At 42.1% G+C, this 20,492-nt stretch overlaps 1 protein-coding gene across 1 annotated transcript in view; it reads right to left on the bottom strand.

Annotated features, from left to right (window-relative positions):
• Nucleotides 1–20,213, bottom strand: part of LOC117523467 (cytochrome b5) — a 42,133-nt gene extending 21,920 nt beyond the window's left edge. The window contains 1 exon segment of the mRNA XM_034185052.1: nucleotides 19,937–20,213. Within this exon segment, the coding sequence (XP_034040943.1) occupies nucleotides 19,937–20,074 (138 nt within the window). The 5' untranslated portion in view covers nucleotides 20,075–20,213.
• Nucleotides 20,214–20,492: the final 279 nt, after the last annotated feature.

The raw sequence follows: 20,492 nt of genomic DNA, 5'->3' as shown, positions 1-20,492 counted from the left end.
CATCTTTGACTGTTCGGGCGTTAAGCCAACGAAAATCATTGCATATCCTAATCTCGCCCGACTTTTTCCAAACGAGTACCAACGGTGAGGCAAACTCACTGCTGGATCTCCGGATGATCTCTCTCTCCTCCATTTCATCCAATGCTTCCCTGAGTTTCTCATACTGCGTAGGTGGTACACGTCGGCAGGGAAGTCGGAAAGGCTTTTCATCGACAACTCTGATCCGATGTACCCAGCCTGCAGCCTTACCACAGTCCAGCTTGGCTCTGGAGAAAATGGACTGATATTCTGCAATGAGATTGACCAGCCTCTCCTTGCAGGTAGATGACACCTCGCATGAGTCAATGTTCAGATCAGACAACTCCAGGCTGTCCAAAACCGAATGCCAAAGATCAGTTTGACAGCCTAGTTTTCTCGGTGGAGGCTGATCGGGCAAGCTGGAAACTTCCGTGGTCAGGCTGTCGTTGTCACAGCAGCAACTGGACAGCTGCACGTTCTGCTGCACACCACACTGAGAGCCACCAGCCTCATTAAGGTCACCAAAACGCTCCACTGCCACACAGGAGTACACGTCAGCCATTTTATCATTACTTCTTAATGTGACAGGCTTCTCAGAAGGGTTAATCACCTTGAGAGGCAAACAGCTGTCATCTCTCAGCAGTGCTACGGTTCTCCCTACGATCACCGATCGAGGTCTCGCTCTTGAGGTTGTTGGCTCCAAGATAACGGTGCTACCAGCAGGCAGTTCGCTTGGTCCCCGTAGCGTACACCAGACCAGGTGTTCGGTCATGGGCTCTAGTGTCACAGCCTTTTTTAACTTAACAGTGCCAATTTTGTCCGGCACACCAGCTGACAATTAGCGCGTATGTGGTCGGAGGCAAAACATGAATAACATAGCTGACGGGTTCTGCAATGGTAGTGTGTGGTGTGTTCCGTGTCTCCACAAATGTCACATGGCACAGATGGTCTGCCAATGAATCTGGAATTCTGCCGGGCACCAACTTCGTACCTAGACTGTTGTGGCTGCTGTTGAAGAACCTGTTCTAACATGGCAATAAGACGATCGAGACGATCATGGGAACCCTCTGTCTGCGGTCCACAAGATGGCAGTGTAACTGGCTTCTGAGCTGCAGCAGTGTGGGTGTTCGTCACCTGTTGGCTACTGATAGTCACTTCCTGCAAACTAAGCTTCTTGTCTCTGCTATGTTCAACCAGTCTCTCATGAATTTCTGCTGCAGTCCACTTTTGCATGGGCTTACACTTGAAAATGAGCGCTAACTCAGGGTCAGGACAATGGCGAATAAACATGGCAGTCAAGTCTCGAGACAAATAATCAAATGCCTTTTTCTGCCTCCTCAGACAGTCTTCTGCCATTCCATGGACCTGTTATTCTTAGCCAGTAGTCAAATGGGTGCTCACCTGAACTTGGTAGTGTGGCATAAAAGTCAGCCAAGGGTAACCCTGAATAGACTGTATCAGAGAAGTGTTGTTTTAGAATCTCAAATATTGGCTCTGGGCCCCCAGTTAAGGAAATAGATGGCTCACTACGTATGCCAACCCTCACAACCTCACGCGCCCTCCCCACCAACCTACTCAGGACTTCCTCAGCCTGTTCCGCGAGAGGAACCCCCTTCTTCTTCAAATAGCCTACCATAAATAGCCTCTACTGGTGGTTGGCTCTCACTGCGGTATTGTATCACTTCCTGTTCCGGAGCACAGCGGTGTTTTGCTGTATCTGTTAGCTGTTTAATCTGCGCAGTTAGATTGATCTAGATTATGATTTGTTTCCCAGTGTAATCTTTACGTGCCTTAACTAAAGCACTCCTTCTGCTGAATCACCTCTAAATTATTTACACATTATTCACTTTGCGTGTTTTTAGGAATCCGCTAGCTTAGCGTAGCTACTAGCTCTTAGCCGATTTAGCATGGCGGCTTCTCCTGTCTCTCCTGCACTTTTCTGCTCTGGGTGTGAAATGTTTAGTTATTCCTCGGCCTCCTTAAGCAGTAACGGTACTTGTAATAAGTGTAGCTTATTCGTAGCTTTGGAGGCCAGGCTGGGCGAATTGGAGACTCGGCTCCGCACCGTGGAAAATTCTACAGCTAGCCAGGCCCCTGTAGTCGGTGTGGACCAAGGTAGCTTAGCCGCCGTTAGTTACCCCCTGGCAGATCCCGAGCAGCCGGGAAAGCAGGCCGACTGGGTGACTGTGAGGAGGAAGTGTAGTCCTAAACAGAAGCCCCGTGTACACCACCAACCCGTTCACATTTCTAACCGTTTTTCCCCACTCGACGACACACCCGCCGAGGATCAAACTCTGGTTATTGGCGACTCTGTTTTGCGAAATGTGAAGTTAGCGACACCAGCAACCACAGTCAATTGTCTTCCGGGGGCCACAGCAGGCGACATTGAAGGAAATTTGAAACTGCTGGCTAAGGCTAAGCGTAAATTTGGTAAGATTGTAATTCACGTCGGCAGTAATGACACCCGGTTACGCCAATCGGAGGTCACTAAAATTAACATTGAATCGGTGTGTAACTTTGCAAAAACAATGTCGGACTCTGTAGTTTTCTCTGGGCCCCTCCCCAATCAGACCGGGAGTGACATGTTTAGCCGCATGTTCTCCTTGAATTGCTGGCTGTCTGAGTGGTGTCCAAAAATGAGGTGGGCTTCATAGATAATTGGCAAAGCTTCTGGGGAAAACCTGGTCTTGTTAGGAGAGACGGCATCCATCCCACTTTGGATGGAGCAGCTCTCATTTCTAGAAATCTGGCCAATTTTCTTAAATCCTCCAAACCGTGACTATCCAGGGTTGGGACCAGGAAGCAGAGTTGTAGTCTTACACACCTCTCTGCAGCTTCTCTCCCCCTGCCATCCCCTCATTACCCCATCCCCGTAGAGACGGTGCCTGCTCCCAGACTACCAATAACCAGCAAAAATCTATTTAAGCATAAAAATACAAAAAGAAAAAAATAATATAGCACCTTCAACTGCACCACAGACTAAAACAGTTAAATGTGGTCTATTAAACATTAGGTCTCTCTCTTCTAAGTCCCTGTTGGTAAATGATATAATAATTGATCAACATATTGATTTATTCTGCCTTACAGAAACCTGGTTACAGCAGGATGAATATGTTAGTTTAAATGAGTCAACATCCCCGAGTCACACTAACTGTCAGAATGCTCGTAGCACGGGCCGAGGCGGAGGATTAGCAGCAATCTTCCATTCCAGCTTATTAATTAATCAAAAACCCAGACAGAGCTTTAATTCATTTGAAAGCTTGACTCTTAGTCTTGTCCATCCAAACTGGAAGTCCCAAAAACCAGTTTTATTTGTTATTATCTATCGTCCACCTGGTCGTTACTGTGAGTTTCTCTGTGAATTTTCAGACCTTTTGTCTGACTTAGTGCTTAGCTCAGATAAGATAATTATAGTGGGCGATTTTAACATCCACACACATGCTGAGAATGACAGCCTCAACACTGCATTTAATCTATTATTAGACTCTATTGGCTTTGCTCAAAAAGTAAATGAGTCCACCCACCACTTTAATCATATCTTAGATCTTGTTCTGACTTATGGTATGGAAATAGAAGACTTAACAGTATTCCCTGAAAACTCCCTTCTGTCTGATGATTTCTTAATAACATTTACATTTACTCTGATGGACTACCCAGCAGTGGGGAATAAGTTTCATTACACTAGAAGTCTTTCAGAAAGCGCTGTAACTAGGTTTAAGGATATGATTCCTTCTTTATGTTCTCTAATGCCATATACCAACACAGTGCAGAGTAGCTACCTAAACTCTGTAAGTGAGATAGAGTCTCTCGTCAATAGTTTTACATCCTCATTGAAGACAACTTTGGATGCTGTAGCTCCTCTAAAAAAGAGAGCTTTAAATCAGAAGTGCCTGACTCCGTGGTATAACTCACAAACCCGTAGCTTAAAGCAGATAACCCGTAAGTTGGAGAGGAAATGGCGTCTCACTAATTTAGAAGATCTTCACTTAGCCTGGAAAAAGAGTCTGTTGCTCTATAAAAAGCCCTCCGTAAAGCTAGGACATCTTTCTACTCATCACTAATTGAAGAAAATAAGAACAACCCCAGGTTTCTTTTCAGCACTGTAGCCAGGCTGACAAAGAGTCAGAGCTCTATTGAGCTGAGTATTCCATTAACTTTAACTAGTAATGACTTCATGACTTTCTTTGCTAACAAAATTTTAACTATTAGAGAAAAAATTACTCATAACCATCCCAAAGACGTATCGTTATCTTTGGCTGCTTTCAGTGATGCCTGTATTTGGTTAGACTCTTTCTCTCCGATTGTTCTGTCTGAGTTATTTTCATTAGTTACTTCATCCAAACCATCAACATGTTTATTAGACCCCATTCCTACCAGGCTGCTCAAGGAAGCCCTACCATTATTTAATGCTTCAATCTTAAATATGATCAATCTATCTTTGTTAGTTGGCTATGTACCACAGGCTTTTAAGGTGGCAGTAATTAAACCATTACTTAAAAAGCCATCACTTGACCCAGCTATCTTAGCTAATTATAGGCCAATCTCCAACATTCCTTTTCTCTCAAAAATTCTTGAAAGGGTAGTTGTAAAACAGCTAACTGATCATCTGCAGAGGAATGGTCTATTTGAAGAGTTTCAGTCAGGTTTTAGAATTCATCATAGTACAGAAACAGCATTAGTGAAGGTTACAAATGATCTTCTTATGGCCTCGGACAGTGGACTCATCTCTGTGCTTGTTCTGTTAGACCTCAGTGCTGCTTTTGATACTGTTGACCATAAAATTTTATTACAGAGATTAGAGCATGCCATAGGTATTAAAGGCACTGTGCTGCGGTGGTTTGAATCATATTTGTCTAATAGATTACAATTTGTTCATGTAAATGGGGAATCTTCTTCACAGACTAAAGTTAATTATGGAGTTCCACAAGGTTCTGTGCTAGGACCAATTTTATTCACTTTATACATGCTTCCCTTAGGCAGTATTATTAGACGGTATTGCTTAAATTTTCATTGTTACGCAGATGATACCCAGCTTTATCTATCCATGAAGCCAGAGGACACACACCAATTAGCTAAACTGCAGGATTGTCTTACAGACATAAAGACATGGATGACCTCTAATTTCCTGCTTTTAAACTCAGATAAAACTGAAGTTATTGTACTTGGCCCCACAAATCTTAGAAACATGGTGTCTAACCAGATCCTTACTGTGGATGGCATTACCCTGACCTCTAGTAATACTGTGAGAAATCTTGGAGTCATTTTTGATCAGGATATGTCATTCAAAGCGCATATTAAACAAATATGTAGGACTGCTTTTTTGCATGTACGCAATATCTCTAAAATCAGAAAGGTCTTGTCTCAGAGTGATGCTGAAAAACTAATTCATGCATTTATTTCCTCTAGGCTGGACTATTGTAATTCATTATTATCAGGTTGTCCTAAAAGTTCCCTAAAAAGCCTTCAGTTAATTCAAAATGCTGCAGCTAGAGTACTGACGGGGACTAGAAGGAGAGAGCATATCTCACCCATATTGGCCTCTCTTCATTGGCTTCCTGTTAATTCTAGAATAGAATTTAAAATTCTTCTTCTTACTTATAAGGTTTTGAATATTCAGGTCCCATCTTATCTTAGGGACCTCGTAGTACCATATCACCCCAATAGAGCGCTTCGCTCTCAGACTGCAGGCTTACTTGTAGTTCCTAGGGTTTGTAAGAGTAGAATGGGAGGCAGAGCCTTCAGCTTTCAGGCTCCTCTCCTGTGGAACCAGCTCCCAATTCAGATCAGGGAGACAGACACCCTCTCTACTTTTAAGATTAGGCTTAAAACGTTCCTATTTGCTAAAGCTTATAGTTAGGGCTGGATCAGGTGACCCTGAACCATCCCTTAGTTATGCTGCTATAGACGTAGACTGCTGGGGGGTTCCCATGATGCACTGTTTCTTTCTCTTTTTGCTCTGTATGCACCACTCTGCATTTAATCATTAGTGATCGATCTCTGCTCCCCTCCACAGCATGTCTTTTTCCTGGTTCTCTCCCTCAGCCCCAACCAGTCCCAGCAGAAGACTGCCCCTCCCTGAGCCTGGTTCTGCTGGAGGTTTCTTCCTGTTAAAAGGGAGTTTTTCCTTCCCACTGTAGCCAAGTGCTTGACCGTTGGGGTTTTACATAATTATTGTATGGCCTTGCCTTACAATATAAAGCGCCTTGGGGCAACTGTTTGTTGTGATTTGGCGCTATATAAAAAAATTGATTGATTGATTGATTGATTGATAAAAGTTTCCCACTCATGAACTGAGAGACTGTCATGTCCGTCCCCCTTAAAACTCACAGGCTCTTTAATGTCAGGCCTGACAATAACATTCATCATCGATGACTCCGATACTGCAGTGCCAGGGGCCCCACTCAGACTATGTCCCACCCCACAGCTTAAGCGTGACTCGATGTATGCTGCAATGCTTTCACCAATAGACAGCCCAATCTTTGTTGCCATACCCGCTAACAGTTGGTCGGACACACCTGCATCATCTAGTATAGGAGTGATCGGGTCACTCTGTGGTGCTCCAGTGGTAGAGTCTTCCAAAGAGAACAAGCCCCCCAAACATGGCTCTGGTGTAGAGGAGTCTGGCCTGTACAACCCCCTTCCTCTACCAAATGCAGGCAATGGTGTAAATGTCACCAACCCTCTCCCTCTACCGACCACCCTCTGACTCTCCATCCCTCCTTTACTTCGCTCCCTTTTTATATATATATATATATATATATATATATTTTAGTCACAAATACAAATGAGCAGCACACAATTCAATACACGAAGAGAAATAACCCTAAAGCTATATGGATTCACTTATAGCACACACACACACACAAAAAAAACACCTCACAAAATAAAAAAAACAAATACCGACATATTTCAAATGTCAGGACACACCGTTCCACAAGGAGAGAAACCAGATACCTGTTCCGAGTCAAACGTGACTAACCACTGTCACCTAGCGGCCAAAGGGTGCACCTGCCCGGTCTGTCCCCGCTGAAAGGGGCTGCAGATCAGTGACGTCACGGCGCGCCTTCCCGTAGCCCGCCAGAATCCAGGAGGCGGGAACGTCACAGCCCGCCAAACAAAAACCAGACGACACTCCCGCGCCAACTCCTATCAGGAGGTAGACGGAGCACTCTCAGTAGTGAAGCAAACGTCGTCCTCAAGGCCCGCCAATGGCGTCCAGGAAATAGACGGGTCCTCCGACGCGATGAAATTGAAGGCAGGTTCACGGCACCAGTGTAACCGTTCTCAGTCGCGATTCATGCAACTGGGCCGGTTCAGTAAACCCCTCGACTCTGCGTTGTGTGATTTTATTGAAGATCGGGAGGCTCACTTCAGATCGTGGTTTATTCTGAACAAAATGGAAAAATAATCAGACATCACAGCTCAGTGTCTCATTCCGACAGCACACTTGAGCGTCTCTCTCATACACTGATAATATAAGTAATGAAGTGTATATAAAAATAAAACAAAAGCATATTTGTACCTGAACAAAATGGAAAAATAATCAGACATCACAGCTCGGTGTCTCATTCCGACAGCACACTACAACACAAGTTGGTGTGGGGATAAACAGGTAGTTAAATATATGTTACAAAGATGTACACACCTGTAAATGATATGAGCACCGCTAATACATATTTCAGCTCAGTTACAGCTTCATATCATACCAATTGTGAAATAAAACAAAAGAAATGCCTAACGGTGTTGCGCTCTGCAACTCACCTTGAGCGTCTCTCTCATACACTGATAATATAAGTAATGAAGTGTATATAAAAATAAAACAAAAGCATATTTGTACCTGAACAAAATGGAAAAATAATCAGACATCACAGCTCGGTGTCTCATTCCGACAGCACACTACAACACAAGTTGGTGTGGGGATAAACAGGTAGTTAAATATATGTTACAAAGATGTACACACCTGTAAATGATATGAGCACCGCTAATACATATTTCAGCTCAGTTACAGCTTCATATCATACCAATTGTGAAATAAAACAAAAGAAATGCCTAACGGTGTTGCGCTCTGCAACTCACCTTGAGCGTCTCTCTCATACACTGATAAGGCGGTACCTCTGCCTACCAGGTTTATATAGTCCACAGAGAGAGAGGGCGCTCTTGAGCCATGGAATTAATGAAAACCACACAACAAGCAAGTGGAATGAAACCCCACAGTCTCTGTTACATGAACACAGATTACAACTGCTCCCATGAGAAAAGTAACATTTGTTCTTCTGCTTAATGAATGCGCAGACTGTTTTGTTAGAGCTGTGTTTTTGTCGAGCACAGATTAATATTTCGGCCTTGAGCAGAGAATAATGCAGCCTATACACTAGTTCAAGGCTGGCGCTGTAATGTCTCAATTTGAAGAACAATTATTATCTGTCTGAGCAAGACTGCAGGGCACCTTCCAGGTGCAAAGTGATACAAGTATGAATTGACTGAAGAAATGCAGCTGTGCCTTGCATATTGTTTTGTAATATGTCTGTGTGCAATAAATTCAGGAGCAGAGTGGGCGGGCCCTTCAGAGCTGAATGACGGACAGTGACGAGGGGTCATGCTGGATCTCCCTGATCAGGAAATTAAATTCAGTCTCTGGCGTGATCATTCTCTGTGTTAGTTAACTGAGTTGCTTTTTTTACAGATTTCAACTCTGACATCTTGGTCCTTCGAGCCGGATGCCAATAGACGAGAACGGTGGTCGGCCCGTGATGGAGGAACCCGTTGGAAGACCGTGGCCACGGCCGGGACAAGTTCCCGCAGACCCTTTTCCGGGGGGGACGGGTCTCCTCCCTAACGGGTCGGCGCCTAACGGGGTGAAGGCATACAAACTTCAGCGGTGGTGACAGAGTGTGATCACGGGTGAGACTGCTTTTCTTTATGTGCATGTGTGTGCGTGTGGCCGGGACCACCGTGAGGAAAAACCCCGTAATATCTTTTTTGGTTTGTCTCTTGGCTTAAACACTGTAAGGTGTGAGGCTAATGCCTGGCTGTAAAGCGTTAAAGTTTATTCTCTGGGAGAGAAAGAGAAAAGTCAGGTGGCGCAGTGGTTAAAGACCATCTGTTATGGAGCCGCGTGCGCGTGCTGCATTTCCCGCTGTGTCAGACACCTGATGTGGCTGTTGGCTCCAGATTGAGCCGGCAGCGGTTACAATTGGCAATTAAAAGAAGCAAGAGACAACTGAAAGACCACTTTCGGGTCCGGAACAGCGCGTAAAAAACTGTACAGTGTTTAGGTCGGTGAAACCTTAGGTGGGCGAGCCATAAAATTCTGATATATTATATAAATACATTATATAAATTCTGATATAAAAACTGGTTGGAGCAGAAGCGTGATAACAGCTGAAGCGCAGCGGTGTGAATGTGTTTGTGTGAATGTGTGTGTGTTTTTATGACTGAGAACGTACACAACTGAATCACGGGGGCCTGTCACCAGTTTTAACCCACTGGCAGAAACGAAGCCCTGTCTGTGAAGTAGGTTGTAACCATTCTATACGCACCACACCTGTTTGTGAACCTACAAGTCTGGAAAGAAGCCATAAGCAAGGTCACCCACCTCTCAGAGGTCGAAGTGGTGACACTTTTCAGACTGATCGATGACCAAACAGTGAAAAAAGAACAACAGCCTGTTCGTTTAGATCTGCCTCTGAGATAACCCCACGAACAGCTAAAATGGGTAACCGCTGTTGTTCTCACAGTAAACATGACACACAACCACAGTCTAATGATTTCAGGTATATGGAGGTTAAATATCCCGGGTCATCTAAACATTTAAACATGTGGCAAAACAGATCAATTTTTCAGGGAAATTACAGCCAGAAACAACAACAGAATTAGTGGAAAATATAAAGAGGAAAGTTAAGGACTCTGCAAAAAAAAAGCAAAAGAAGTGTGGATTAGAGAATGCACTAAAATGGAAAAGTGAAGCCTACAGGCGGCGTGAGGGTGAGAATAAAGTCAAAAACAAACTGAAGCAGGGACAAGACGACCTTAAGAGCATCTTTTATAATAAAAATGAAATTGATAACGAGACACCGGGAGGGAGCCAGAGGCCCCCTCTGCAGAATCCAGGTGCAGACCTTTACCCAGCCACAGATAATACTGAAGCTACAGCAAGTGCACCTCCTCCACTCACCAGACCACCAATCACCTGAACACTTAAAAATGTGGCGAGAGACAGTTAACTTCTCTGGAAAATTACAGTTAAACTCCACAACAAAGTCATTTGATACCATAAAAGAGAACACCAGTGATTTTACAAAAAGGCAAGAGAGATGTGGAGTGAAAAATATACCAGATCATGCTTTTACACCAAAAACAGCAGTTTTTAAACCTGCTGGAGCAGTCATAATGATGTGTGAGGAAGAAGTGTATTTTGTAGGAAAGGGCAAAGGTCAGCGCCGCAGAGTGGCCAGAGGCAAAGCCCGTGGACGTGAGATAAAGAGGAAATGTTGGAAGTGTGGGAAGAATGGACACTTTTCGCCGTTTTCAACATGAACTTTGTTTATGTACATATAAGGTTGCAGTTCTTCCTTTTCTAGAAGATTATACTTGTTAGCAATTTTTCCTTACTTTATTCTGCTGTCGCTATATAGACAGATTGTGTAATTACTGTGACTTGTTTTAGATAAAACTGTCAAGGTCACAGTCGCTGGCTCCTCAAACATTTTAAAGTGTGGAGTTAAGATATTGAGAAATAAGTGCACATTAATCAATTTTGTACGTGTATATGAGTGTGAGTTGGTGTCCAGGGTAAAAGAGTATTTTGAGGGAGAATTCTGAAGTAGATCTGTTGATGAAATAAAACTTTTCAGCTTGTTAAGATGATAACTCAAAGACAATAAATACTATCGTCTTCCTACTTTCCATATTGAATGATCATGTAACTGGGATGAAGTGGTTAAAATATGGTTGATTTTTGTACACTGGATAAGGTGTAAAAGTTGGTTAGTTTCACCTACTTAACAGATTTTAAGCAAAGCTGATCAAGATTATATTTCAGTAGAGTGATTAATGATTGATTTATTGTTGTGTGATTCTTTTCTGTCTGGGGGAAAAGAAGAAAATTCAGATTGACTGCTTCAATTGAACATTGCAGTATTTGGCCAATCTTGCCTCAGTAATCATGAATGAGCTACTGTGGAACTGACCACTTAGATCAATGAGTTCCAGCAGGTATTCATGAACTTGCTGGAAACAGGCTCATCTTGGCAATGAAGACTTTGAATTATAAAACATTTCCATGAATCAGTTCCCAGTATACATATTAAATACTGCTAAAAGATTGAAAAATTGTCGATTGACTGATCCACTAATTATTTTTGATGACATAACAGACAGAAGGGAGCAGTGGTTGTGGTAGATTCTCTGAGGACTAAAAAAAAAAAAAAAAAACTTATGGTGAGACTGTGATTGCATACCCGGTTCTTGACCTCTGGGCCCCAAACAGAAAAGGTCTTCTATCAGTCCACTGTAATTAACAGTTCCGTTGAGTTCTACGTGTCTACATGTGTGTATAATATGTTGCGTGTAATGTAACACAGGTCTTCTTTGGACCTGTGGTTTTTATTTGAGAAGAGTTGGTTTATTTTGCTTGTTTGTTGTAGCAGTTGTGGTATTCTGTTCCTGGTCTGGGGTGTTGGAGGAGTGTGTACACACACAGCTGCTGAGGGAAGCTCTAAATGCTCACCTCCCTCCTCCTCCTCTCCCTGCCGCTCCACACACACAACTTGAGAAATTGAGAAACACTGCAGTAATGTTTTGTTGTGCTTTAACACATGAAACACAGGGGTTTTACATGTAATTGCTTACATGTAATTGATACTAGTGTTTTAAAAGTGTTTGTTACTGTTAAATTTAGAGGGATATTGTTTATTTGATGTAATCAATTCATGTTTTAATGTTGTTTTGTATTACGTTGCATTGACTTTACCAAATACATTCAGTGTTCTATTTTTTTGAAGCGTGGTTTGTTTTGGGAACAAAGTGTAATTTATCACTCCAGCTGAAGAGCAGAGCAGAAGGTTGTATGATATGTGGACAGAATGTATGTGCAAGTGACAGTTGGATTAAGAATGTTGAAGTAAAACAGGTTTGATGACTGTAACATGTTTATTGAGCTCCTGTTAGACGCATTAATGTTGGTGAGGGTGAACTGACAGCAATGTAGAAGCAACAAATAATAATAACTCAATATTTTGATCATCTGTGTTCTGACTGAAATAATGTGAACTCTCATGAGATGTAACTAACCTCTGCTGCAAATCAAACAAGAAGCTGCAGGCTTTCAAAAAGCATTGATGACCAATGAAGTGCTTATTAATTATTAGTTGATGTATGCAGATTAAGTTAGGCCTTAAAGGATAGAGATTGTTGGACAACTTTTCACATGATTATTGTCCATCCTGACCCATAGTTATTCCTGCGAACCAAACATTGTTCATGTATCAGATTCTGTCATTATTTCTATTTATTATTGATGTTTAAGCATTGATTAATCCAACAGATCTATTCTGGGATAAATTGCTAAAAGATACTTCAATTCACTTTCAATAATCCTGTATGTTTAATGTTCTGTGCAATTAAAGCTGTTTAGACATGACACCTCTTAATGGGTGTTCCCCCACCCCTTGGAACCCCTGCCCAGTATGGAAGGCTGTGAGCCCATGATGGGTAAGATCCCATCTTAAACCCTGGGACAACCTAAGGCAGGCCCAGTCATGATTACTCGACCTTGTCTCTGTGACGCTCTGACTCACTAGGACATGAGGACATGGCACTGGGGTACTGTGGTGGGGTCAAATTTGCCCGTATGCCTACATGGTAGGCAGTGTATGTATCTACTCAACAAAAATATAAACGCAACACTTTTGGTTTTGCTCCCATTTTGTATGAGATGAACTCAAAGATCTAAAACTTTTTCCACATACACAATATCACCATTTCCCTCAAATATTATTCACAAACCAGTCTAAATCTGTGATAGTGAGCACTTCTCCTTTGCTGAGATAATCCATATCACCTCACAGGTGTGCCATATCAAGATGCTGATTAGACACCATGATTAGTGCACAGGTGTGCCTTAGACTGCCCACAATAAAAGGCCACTCTGAAAGGTGCAGTTTTATCACACAGCACAATGCCACAGATGACGCAAGATTTGAGGGAGCGTGCAATTGGCATGCTGACAGCAGGAATGTCAACCAGAGCTGTTGCTCGTGTATTGAATGTTCATTTCTCTACAATAAGCGAGAATTTGGCAGTACATCCAACCAGCCTCACAACCGCAGACCACGTGTAACCACACCAGCCCAGGACCTCCACATCCAGCATGTTCACCTCCAAGATCATCTGAGACCAGCCACTCGGACAGCTGCTGAAACAATCGGTTTGCATAACCAAAGAATTTCTGCACAAACTGTCAGAAACCGTCTCAGGGAAGCTCATCTGCATGCTCGTCATCCTCATCGGGGTCTCGACCTGACTCCAGTTCGTCGTTGTAACCGACTTGAGTGGGCAAATGCTCACATTCGCTGGCGTTTGGCACGTTGGAGAGGTGTTCTCTTCACGGATGAATCCCGGTTCACACTGTCCAGGGCAGATGGCAGACAGCGTGTGTGGCGTCGTGTGGGTGAGCGGTTTTCTGATGTCAATGTTGTGGATCGAGTGGCCCATGGTGGTGGTGGGGTTATGGTATGGGCAGGCGTCTGTTATGGACGAAGAACACAGGTGCATTTTATTGATGGCATTTTGAATGCACAGAGATACCGTGACGAGATCCTGAGGCCCATTGTTGTGTCATACATCCAAGAACATCACCTCATGTTGCAGCAGGATAATGCACGGCCCCATGTTGCAAGGATCTGTACACAATTCTTGGAAGCTGAAAATGTCCCAGTTCTTGCATGGCTGGCATACTCACCGGACATGTCACCCATTGAGCATGTTGGGATGCTCTGGACCGGCGTATACGACAGCGTGTACCAGTTCCTGCCAATATCCAGCAACTTCGCACAGCCATTGAAGAGGAGTGGACCAACATTCCACAGGCCACAATTGACAACCTGATCAACTCTATGTGAAGGAGATGTGTTGCACTGCATGTGGCAAATGGTGGTCACACCAGATACTGACTGGTATCCCCCCCAATAAAACAAAACTGCACCTTTCAGAGTGGCCTTTTATTGTGGGCAGTCTAAGGCACACCTGTGCACTAATCATGGTGTCTAATCAGCATCTTGATATGGCACACCTGTGAGGTGGGATGGATTATCTCAGCAAAGGAGAAGTGCTCACTATCACAGATTTTGACTGGTTTGTGAACAATATTTGAGGGAAATGGTGATATTGTGTATGTGGAAAAAGTTTTAGATCTTTGAGTTCATCTCATACAAAATGGGAGCAAAACCAAAAGTGTTGCGTTTATATTTTTGTTGAGTATAATTAGAGTATTGGATCATTGCTGGGAATTGAATTGTCATATTAAGATTGGCCTGCACGTAATAATCGATATTAATCAATGCTTATCATTCATCCAATCAATCAGTTTTGGCAAATTAATGCATCACAATGTCCACCAAACCACTGATGGTGTTTATGCCTGATCCTCAAACAAACCGGTCCTACCCTGCAGCCTTTTGAAGTGAGCAGCTCTCTTAAGTCATGGACCATGTCCTGTTTCTACGGCTGGGATGGTTGGACTGATTAATACTCATTTTGTGACGTTTGGATTTCAGGCATATGCAAAACATTACTGCAGAGCATGTTTAATTTATGCAAAGCACAACTCGCAGGGGAATGAGAGGCCAAAACAAGGAAAATTTCCAACCCCTCAATACCCATTCCAAATAATCCATATGGATTTTACTGAATTGAACCAATGTGAAAAAAAATATATTGCCTAGTATTGATTGAAGCATATAGCAAATGGGTAGAGGTGTTCCCTGTTAAACACGCAGATGCTCTGACAGTTGCAAAGATACTTTGTAGAGACATAATTCCAAGACATGGACTACCTGAAACAATGTACAGTGATAATGGTACATATTTTGTAAATACAATCATCCAACATTTGACAGAACATTTGAAAATAAATGCAAAAACACATTGTGCTAATCATCCTCAAACTGCAGGTTTAGTGGAAAGAACAAATAGAACAATTAAAAGTAAGCTCAGAAAATGTATGGAAGAAACAGGAAAAAACTGAGTTTATTGTTTGGATTTGGTGAAACTGTACATGCATATAAAACCCAGCTCAGAGACTGGCCTTACGCCATTCGAAATTTTGTATGGCAGGCCCTACAGAATACCAGATTTACAGAAAATAGCTGAGCCTGATAGTAAGGATGAGGGATTAGTTGATTACATGAGACGTTTGTTATCCCATAAGAATGTCATACACGCTAACACGATACCAGACTCTCCTATTTCTGTGCAGGGCCCTGAGAATCAGATCCAGATTGGTGACTGGGTGCTGATAAAGACTATTAAGAGAAAGAACTGGTCATGTCCAAGGTGGGAAGGTCCATTCCAAGTGCTGCTAACCACCCCCACTGCAGTGAAAATTGCAGAGAGGTCATCTTGGGTGCATCTATCCCACTGCAAAAGACAAAGATTCCTGAAAGATCCCGAACTAGACAAGGGAGCGATGTGTAACAGTGTCGGCTGATGGCCTATGGGCCCAGCAACGGCTGGAAGCTCGTCATAACAGAGACAGAGAGTGACCAGGAGTGAAAAAAGACAAAGACCAGAGGTTGAAGCAGATACCAGGGTCCTGAAGCAGACGAGTAACCAGCTGTGACCAAGGAGAGGCCTGTCAACTTGAACCAGAATCAGAAGCAGATGTACTACAAGCTTGAAATACAGCACTGACATGACCAGATCAGGAGACAGAAGCAGACGAAACTGCATCTTTGAGAACGGGAGACGAGAATCCTGTTCTATTCCTGTGCACCTGTGTTTGAAGAAAACGTCAAAAGCAGGGCACAGGACAGAGTACATGACACATTATTTTAATTCCACTTGCAGCATGCCTTACACATACTGATGATAGTACAGATTTATGCACTACAGCTGAAGGGAAATAACAAAAAAAAAAAGTTCCAGAGTCCCTCAGTCCCTTGCTGAACTGAACTGAGACTGTGAACTGTCACCTTCAGCCCCTAAGCCCAGACAAACTGCACCTTTTGAACTGTCACCAAAGAAAGAAGACATCTTTAAGATCAGAACTGTAGTTTCTCTCTGTCCCTTGAAAGAAGAAGAAAAAAAAAAAACAGGGACAGAAGGAGAGAAATATCAACAGGTTGTTCAAAACACTGTTTTAGCCATGGAGAGCTTTGCTGCCAGAGCAGAATGCAAACTTCGCACCCTGATGATGATTTTGACAATTACTGCTGTGATTGTGGCATTTACTGTGTGGTGGTATAATATATATATATATATATATATATATATATATATATATATATATATATATATATATATATATATATATATATATGAACCATGTTACACTTCAGACCAGAAGAAAGTGATATCTTTATTCAAATCTGTGACAAGCATCTTTTTACTAACCGTAGGCCTGTGTCTTTCTAGTGTCACAATTTTCAAAGATATTGGAAAAACTTTACAATAACAGATTGGGTAAATTTATTGAACAACCCAACTTGCTTAATGGCAGTCAATATGGGTTTAGATGCAATAAAAGAGATTAATAAACATGTGGACCAAAGGAAAATAGTGATAGGATTATTTGTTGACATAAAAAAGAGGCTTTTGACACATTCAATCACAACATATTATTTCAAAAGATGGAGCTTTATGGGATCAGAGAAGTAGCTTTGAATTGGATTAAAAGCTATTTACAAAACCGGAAACAGTTTGTTAAACTTGGGGACTGCTGTTCTTCATATCCGGACATCGTTTGTGGAGTTCCTCAGGGTTCTGTGTTAGCACCGAAGTTATTCATATTGTATATCAATGATTTATGTAAACTCTCGGATCTGTTTAGAACAGTCCTCTTTGCGGATGTTACAAACTTATTTTGTTCAGGGGATAATTTGCAACAATTACTAGATGATCTGGGATCAGATATGATAAAGTTGAAGAGATGGTTCAATATGAACAAACTGTCACTAAATTGGTCTAAAAACTAAAATAATGTTATTTGGAAACCATAAAAAAATGGACAAATACAATTAAACATACAAGGGGTAAATATGGAACCTGTCAAAGAGAACAAGTCTTCAGGTGGGGTCATCGATGACAGAATCAACTGGAAAGCACATATTCAATATAGTCAAAAGAAAGTATCAAAAAGTACGGCAATATTAAGCAGGGCAAAGCACATTCTTGATGATAAATCACTACATACTCTGTATTGCACATTGATTGCACCTTACTTGACTTGGTGCAAGTATGGGGCAATAACTACAAAACTACAGTACAACCATTATTCAACCTTCAAAAGAGGGCATTAAGAAAAATTTATAATGCGGGTAATCAGGATCATACCAATCCACAGTTATTACATCACAGATTTTAAAAGTTCGTGACATAATTTCATTTAAGACTGTTCGATTGATGTATAAAGTAAAAAATAATATATATATATATATATATATATATATATATATATATATATATATATATATATATATATATATATATATATATATATATATATATATATATATATATATATATTAAGCAAGTACCTCTCAGAATTCAAGGATATTTTATACAACGAGAAGGAATATATAATTTAAGGGGTTTGTATGGTTTTAAAAATTGTGGGCGCAAGGATGACCAGGAAATGCTTCTGTGTCTCTATTTGTGGCCAAAAAAATTGGAATAAGCGACCTGAGAAACTCCAACGATGTCCAAATATCAATCAGTTTAAATATTTATATAAAGAAATGGTGTTCGACGGATGTGTATCTGATGGAAAACGTTGAATTGTGTTGTATGATGAATGTGCTTCCTTTAAATTCTTACTATTGAATGTTCTGGGGTAACTACCTTACTATACTAAGTATTGTGATTTGTCCTCTTGCTTGACCAATGGCTCAACGGATGATTTCCACCACAGTTAATGGCTTATTACTGGCCCGTTACTATATTGCGTTATTGCTATTGGATGCTGAATCATGTCACCCCATCCAAACGGGGCAAACTGATGGTTAAGTACACTGTAAGTTTCTTCCAACCGGTTTTTAAGAAAAACTGCCACCGTCAGTTTGAAATGACGCCTTCAGATTTACTCATCAGCTGTACGTCTGAATGTTACACACCCCCTGGTGATGACATCATCAACATGAGTGTGTGAGCTTTAACACACAACCTGTTGGACCCCATCAATGACCTCCGACCTCACTTTTACTTTATCTGAATTTGAGGGTCGAGTGTGTCACCTGCACAGGTCCACCTGACACTGGCCACGCCCCCTCAGACAAATGTATTTACTTATGTTTTATTAAAATCAAGATAAATATCTGTCACCAGGTGTTTACTGATCGGTAATAATTAATCAGCAAACTGAACCAAAGGTCAACGACCTCCAGTACAGACAATGACTGTTGATGTATTTATTTATTTATTTATCTTTAGAACATTATGAGATGTTTGAAGTCTGGCTGAACCCTCGTGATCCTGTTGATCAGTTATTGGTCAGTTTCTCAGAAACTGATTGATTGTTGATCAGCTTCTCAGAAACTGATCAACAATCAAACTGTCGTGACAAAATTCATTTCACTCAACTGAAAACTTATTGACTCATCCTGCTAACGGACGCCGCTGATCACATGACCTCCTCCTCACCACAGGTTCATCCAGGCTGTCGAGACAAAGGTCAAAGTTCCACCCTAGAAGATAAACACCTGTTTGCTCAACGCTGCTGCCGGAGAGCTCGCGCGGAGTTAAAATATCATCATTAAACAAACTGACGGCGGTCTGCAGTTTGTGGAATACAAATCTGACATTTCCACTTTAATGCGCCTGCAGAGACACGGCAACGAGATTTCGACAGTCTTATTTTATAATTTCACTTTTATGCTACACGGCAGAATCACCGTCTGCCACCAGAAGAAGAAGAGTTCCAATTCAGGGGCTGCATCCTTTGTAGGCCACATAGTGCGGCGACAAGGCCCATACTTGTGTCAAACGCTCACTGTCAGGCGGAGGGCGTGTGCAGCCTTCATATCCAGAAAACAATACATCCAGAAAACAGACGTGTCTTTTACAGCCCAATCAATCCCACGAATCACTGCACAAAAGTGCCTCCCATGCCACCCAAAAAAAGACAATCTAAATGTACAATCATAAATAAGTACTGATAAATAATTCCTAAATTACAGGTAGCTTGTCAAATTGCAGCTGTCAGGGTTGCTAGGCAACAGGGGGTGGGCCGGAAAAAGTTAACACTCTGTGGGCTCAATGGCCTGTTCAGCCAGTGCAGTCCCAGAAGGCTTGATCTACTTAGGACACAGCCTTTGAAGGATACAGCCCCTGAATTGGGACATGGACCATGTGCTCCACACGGCCTGGGAAGAAGGAAATTTCTATAAGTGGAGGATCCAGAAACATCATCAGAATTTCACAACTGTGTAAAACATCTGGAAGTGCTCAACCTGTTGCACAATTTCAGAAGTATTGTTCAATTTTCCCAGCTTGAAATCAAAGCCGAGCCTGAAACTGATGTGCAAAGCTGTGTGAGACAGTTTATCCCCAGCGACCTTCCGAGCGTGCTGGACAAGGTTCCACAGGGAACCTTTTGAGGACCATAGGGATTCTGAACTCAAACTTACACATATTTTTTGCATGTTATCCTAGTTATGTTGTCTAAAAATCATCAAGTCTTTCTTTCCTGCGCTGACTTCCTCACCTCCTCCAGGAACTTTGTGACGTCGTAGATGTTGTGGTTGATGATGATCCAGGTGGATTTAAAGGTGTTGTGCTCCTCCACCTCCGACAGCCGGTAATACTTCACTCCAGCTGCGCTCTGCAACTCTTTTTCGCCCATTTCTTTGCTTTAACCAATTTTTAAAAAGGACAAAAAGCGGCTCAACTGCGACCTGAGCGCGTTTATATCGTCTGACGAGTCGTGACTTCGCACAAATGGAGCGACTTTTAGTCCAGTTTCTCAAAGGAATTCTGTTTCACCGAGAAACTCGCGCAGCCGGAATATCACCCTGCATCCGGTTTGACGTTTCAAAATAAAGGCTTCATCTCAGACTTTCTGTGACACAAAATTAAAAAGGTGGAAAATATTACATGAAATGTTCAACAATTGATGTACTAATCTACAGTTTCCAATTTATGAACATTCTATGTAGTTTTTATATTGCATATCATATCATATATCATGTGATAACATAGGAAGTCCCTTCGGCTGCTCCCTTGTTTTCACTCGGGGTCGCCGCACAAGTTTTACGCCGTAT

This window comes from Thalassophryne amazonica, chromosome 1 (assembly GCF_902500255.1).
Source record: "Thalassophryne amazonica chromosome 1, fThaAma1.1, whole genome shotgun sequence".
NCBI lineage: Eukaryota > Metazoa > Chordata > Actinopteri > Batrachoidiformes > Batrachoididae > Thalassophryne > Thalassophryne amazonica.
Note: the sequence above shows the minus strand (reverse complement) of the source record. Positions and strands in the feature narration are given on the sequence as shown.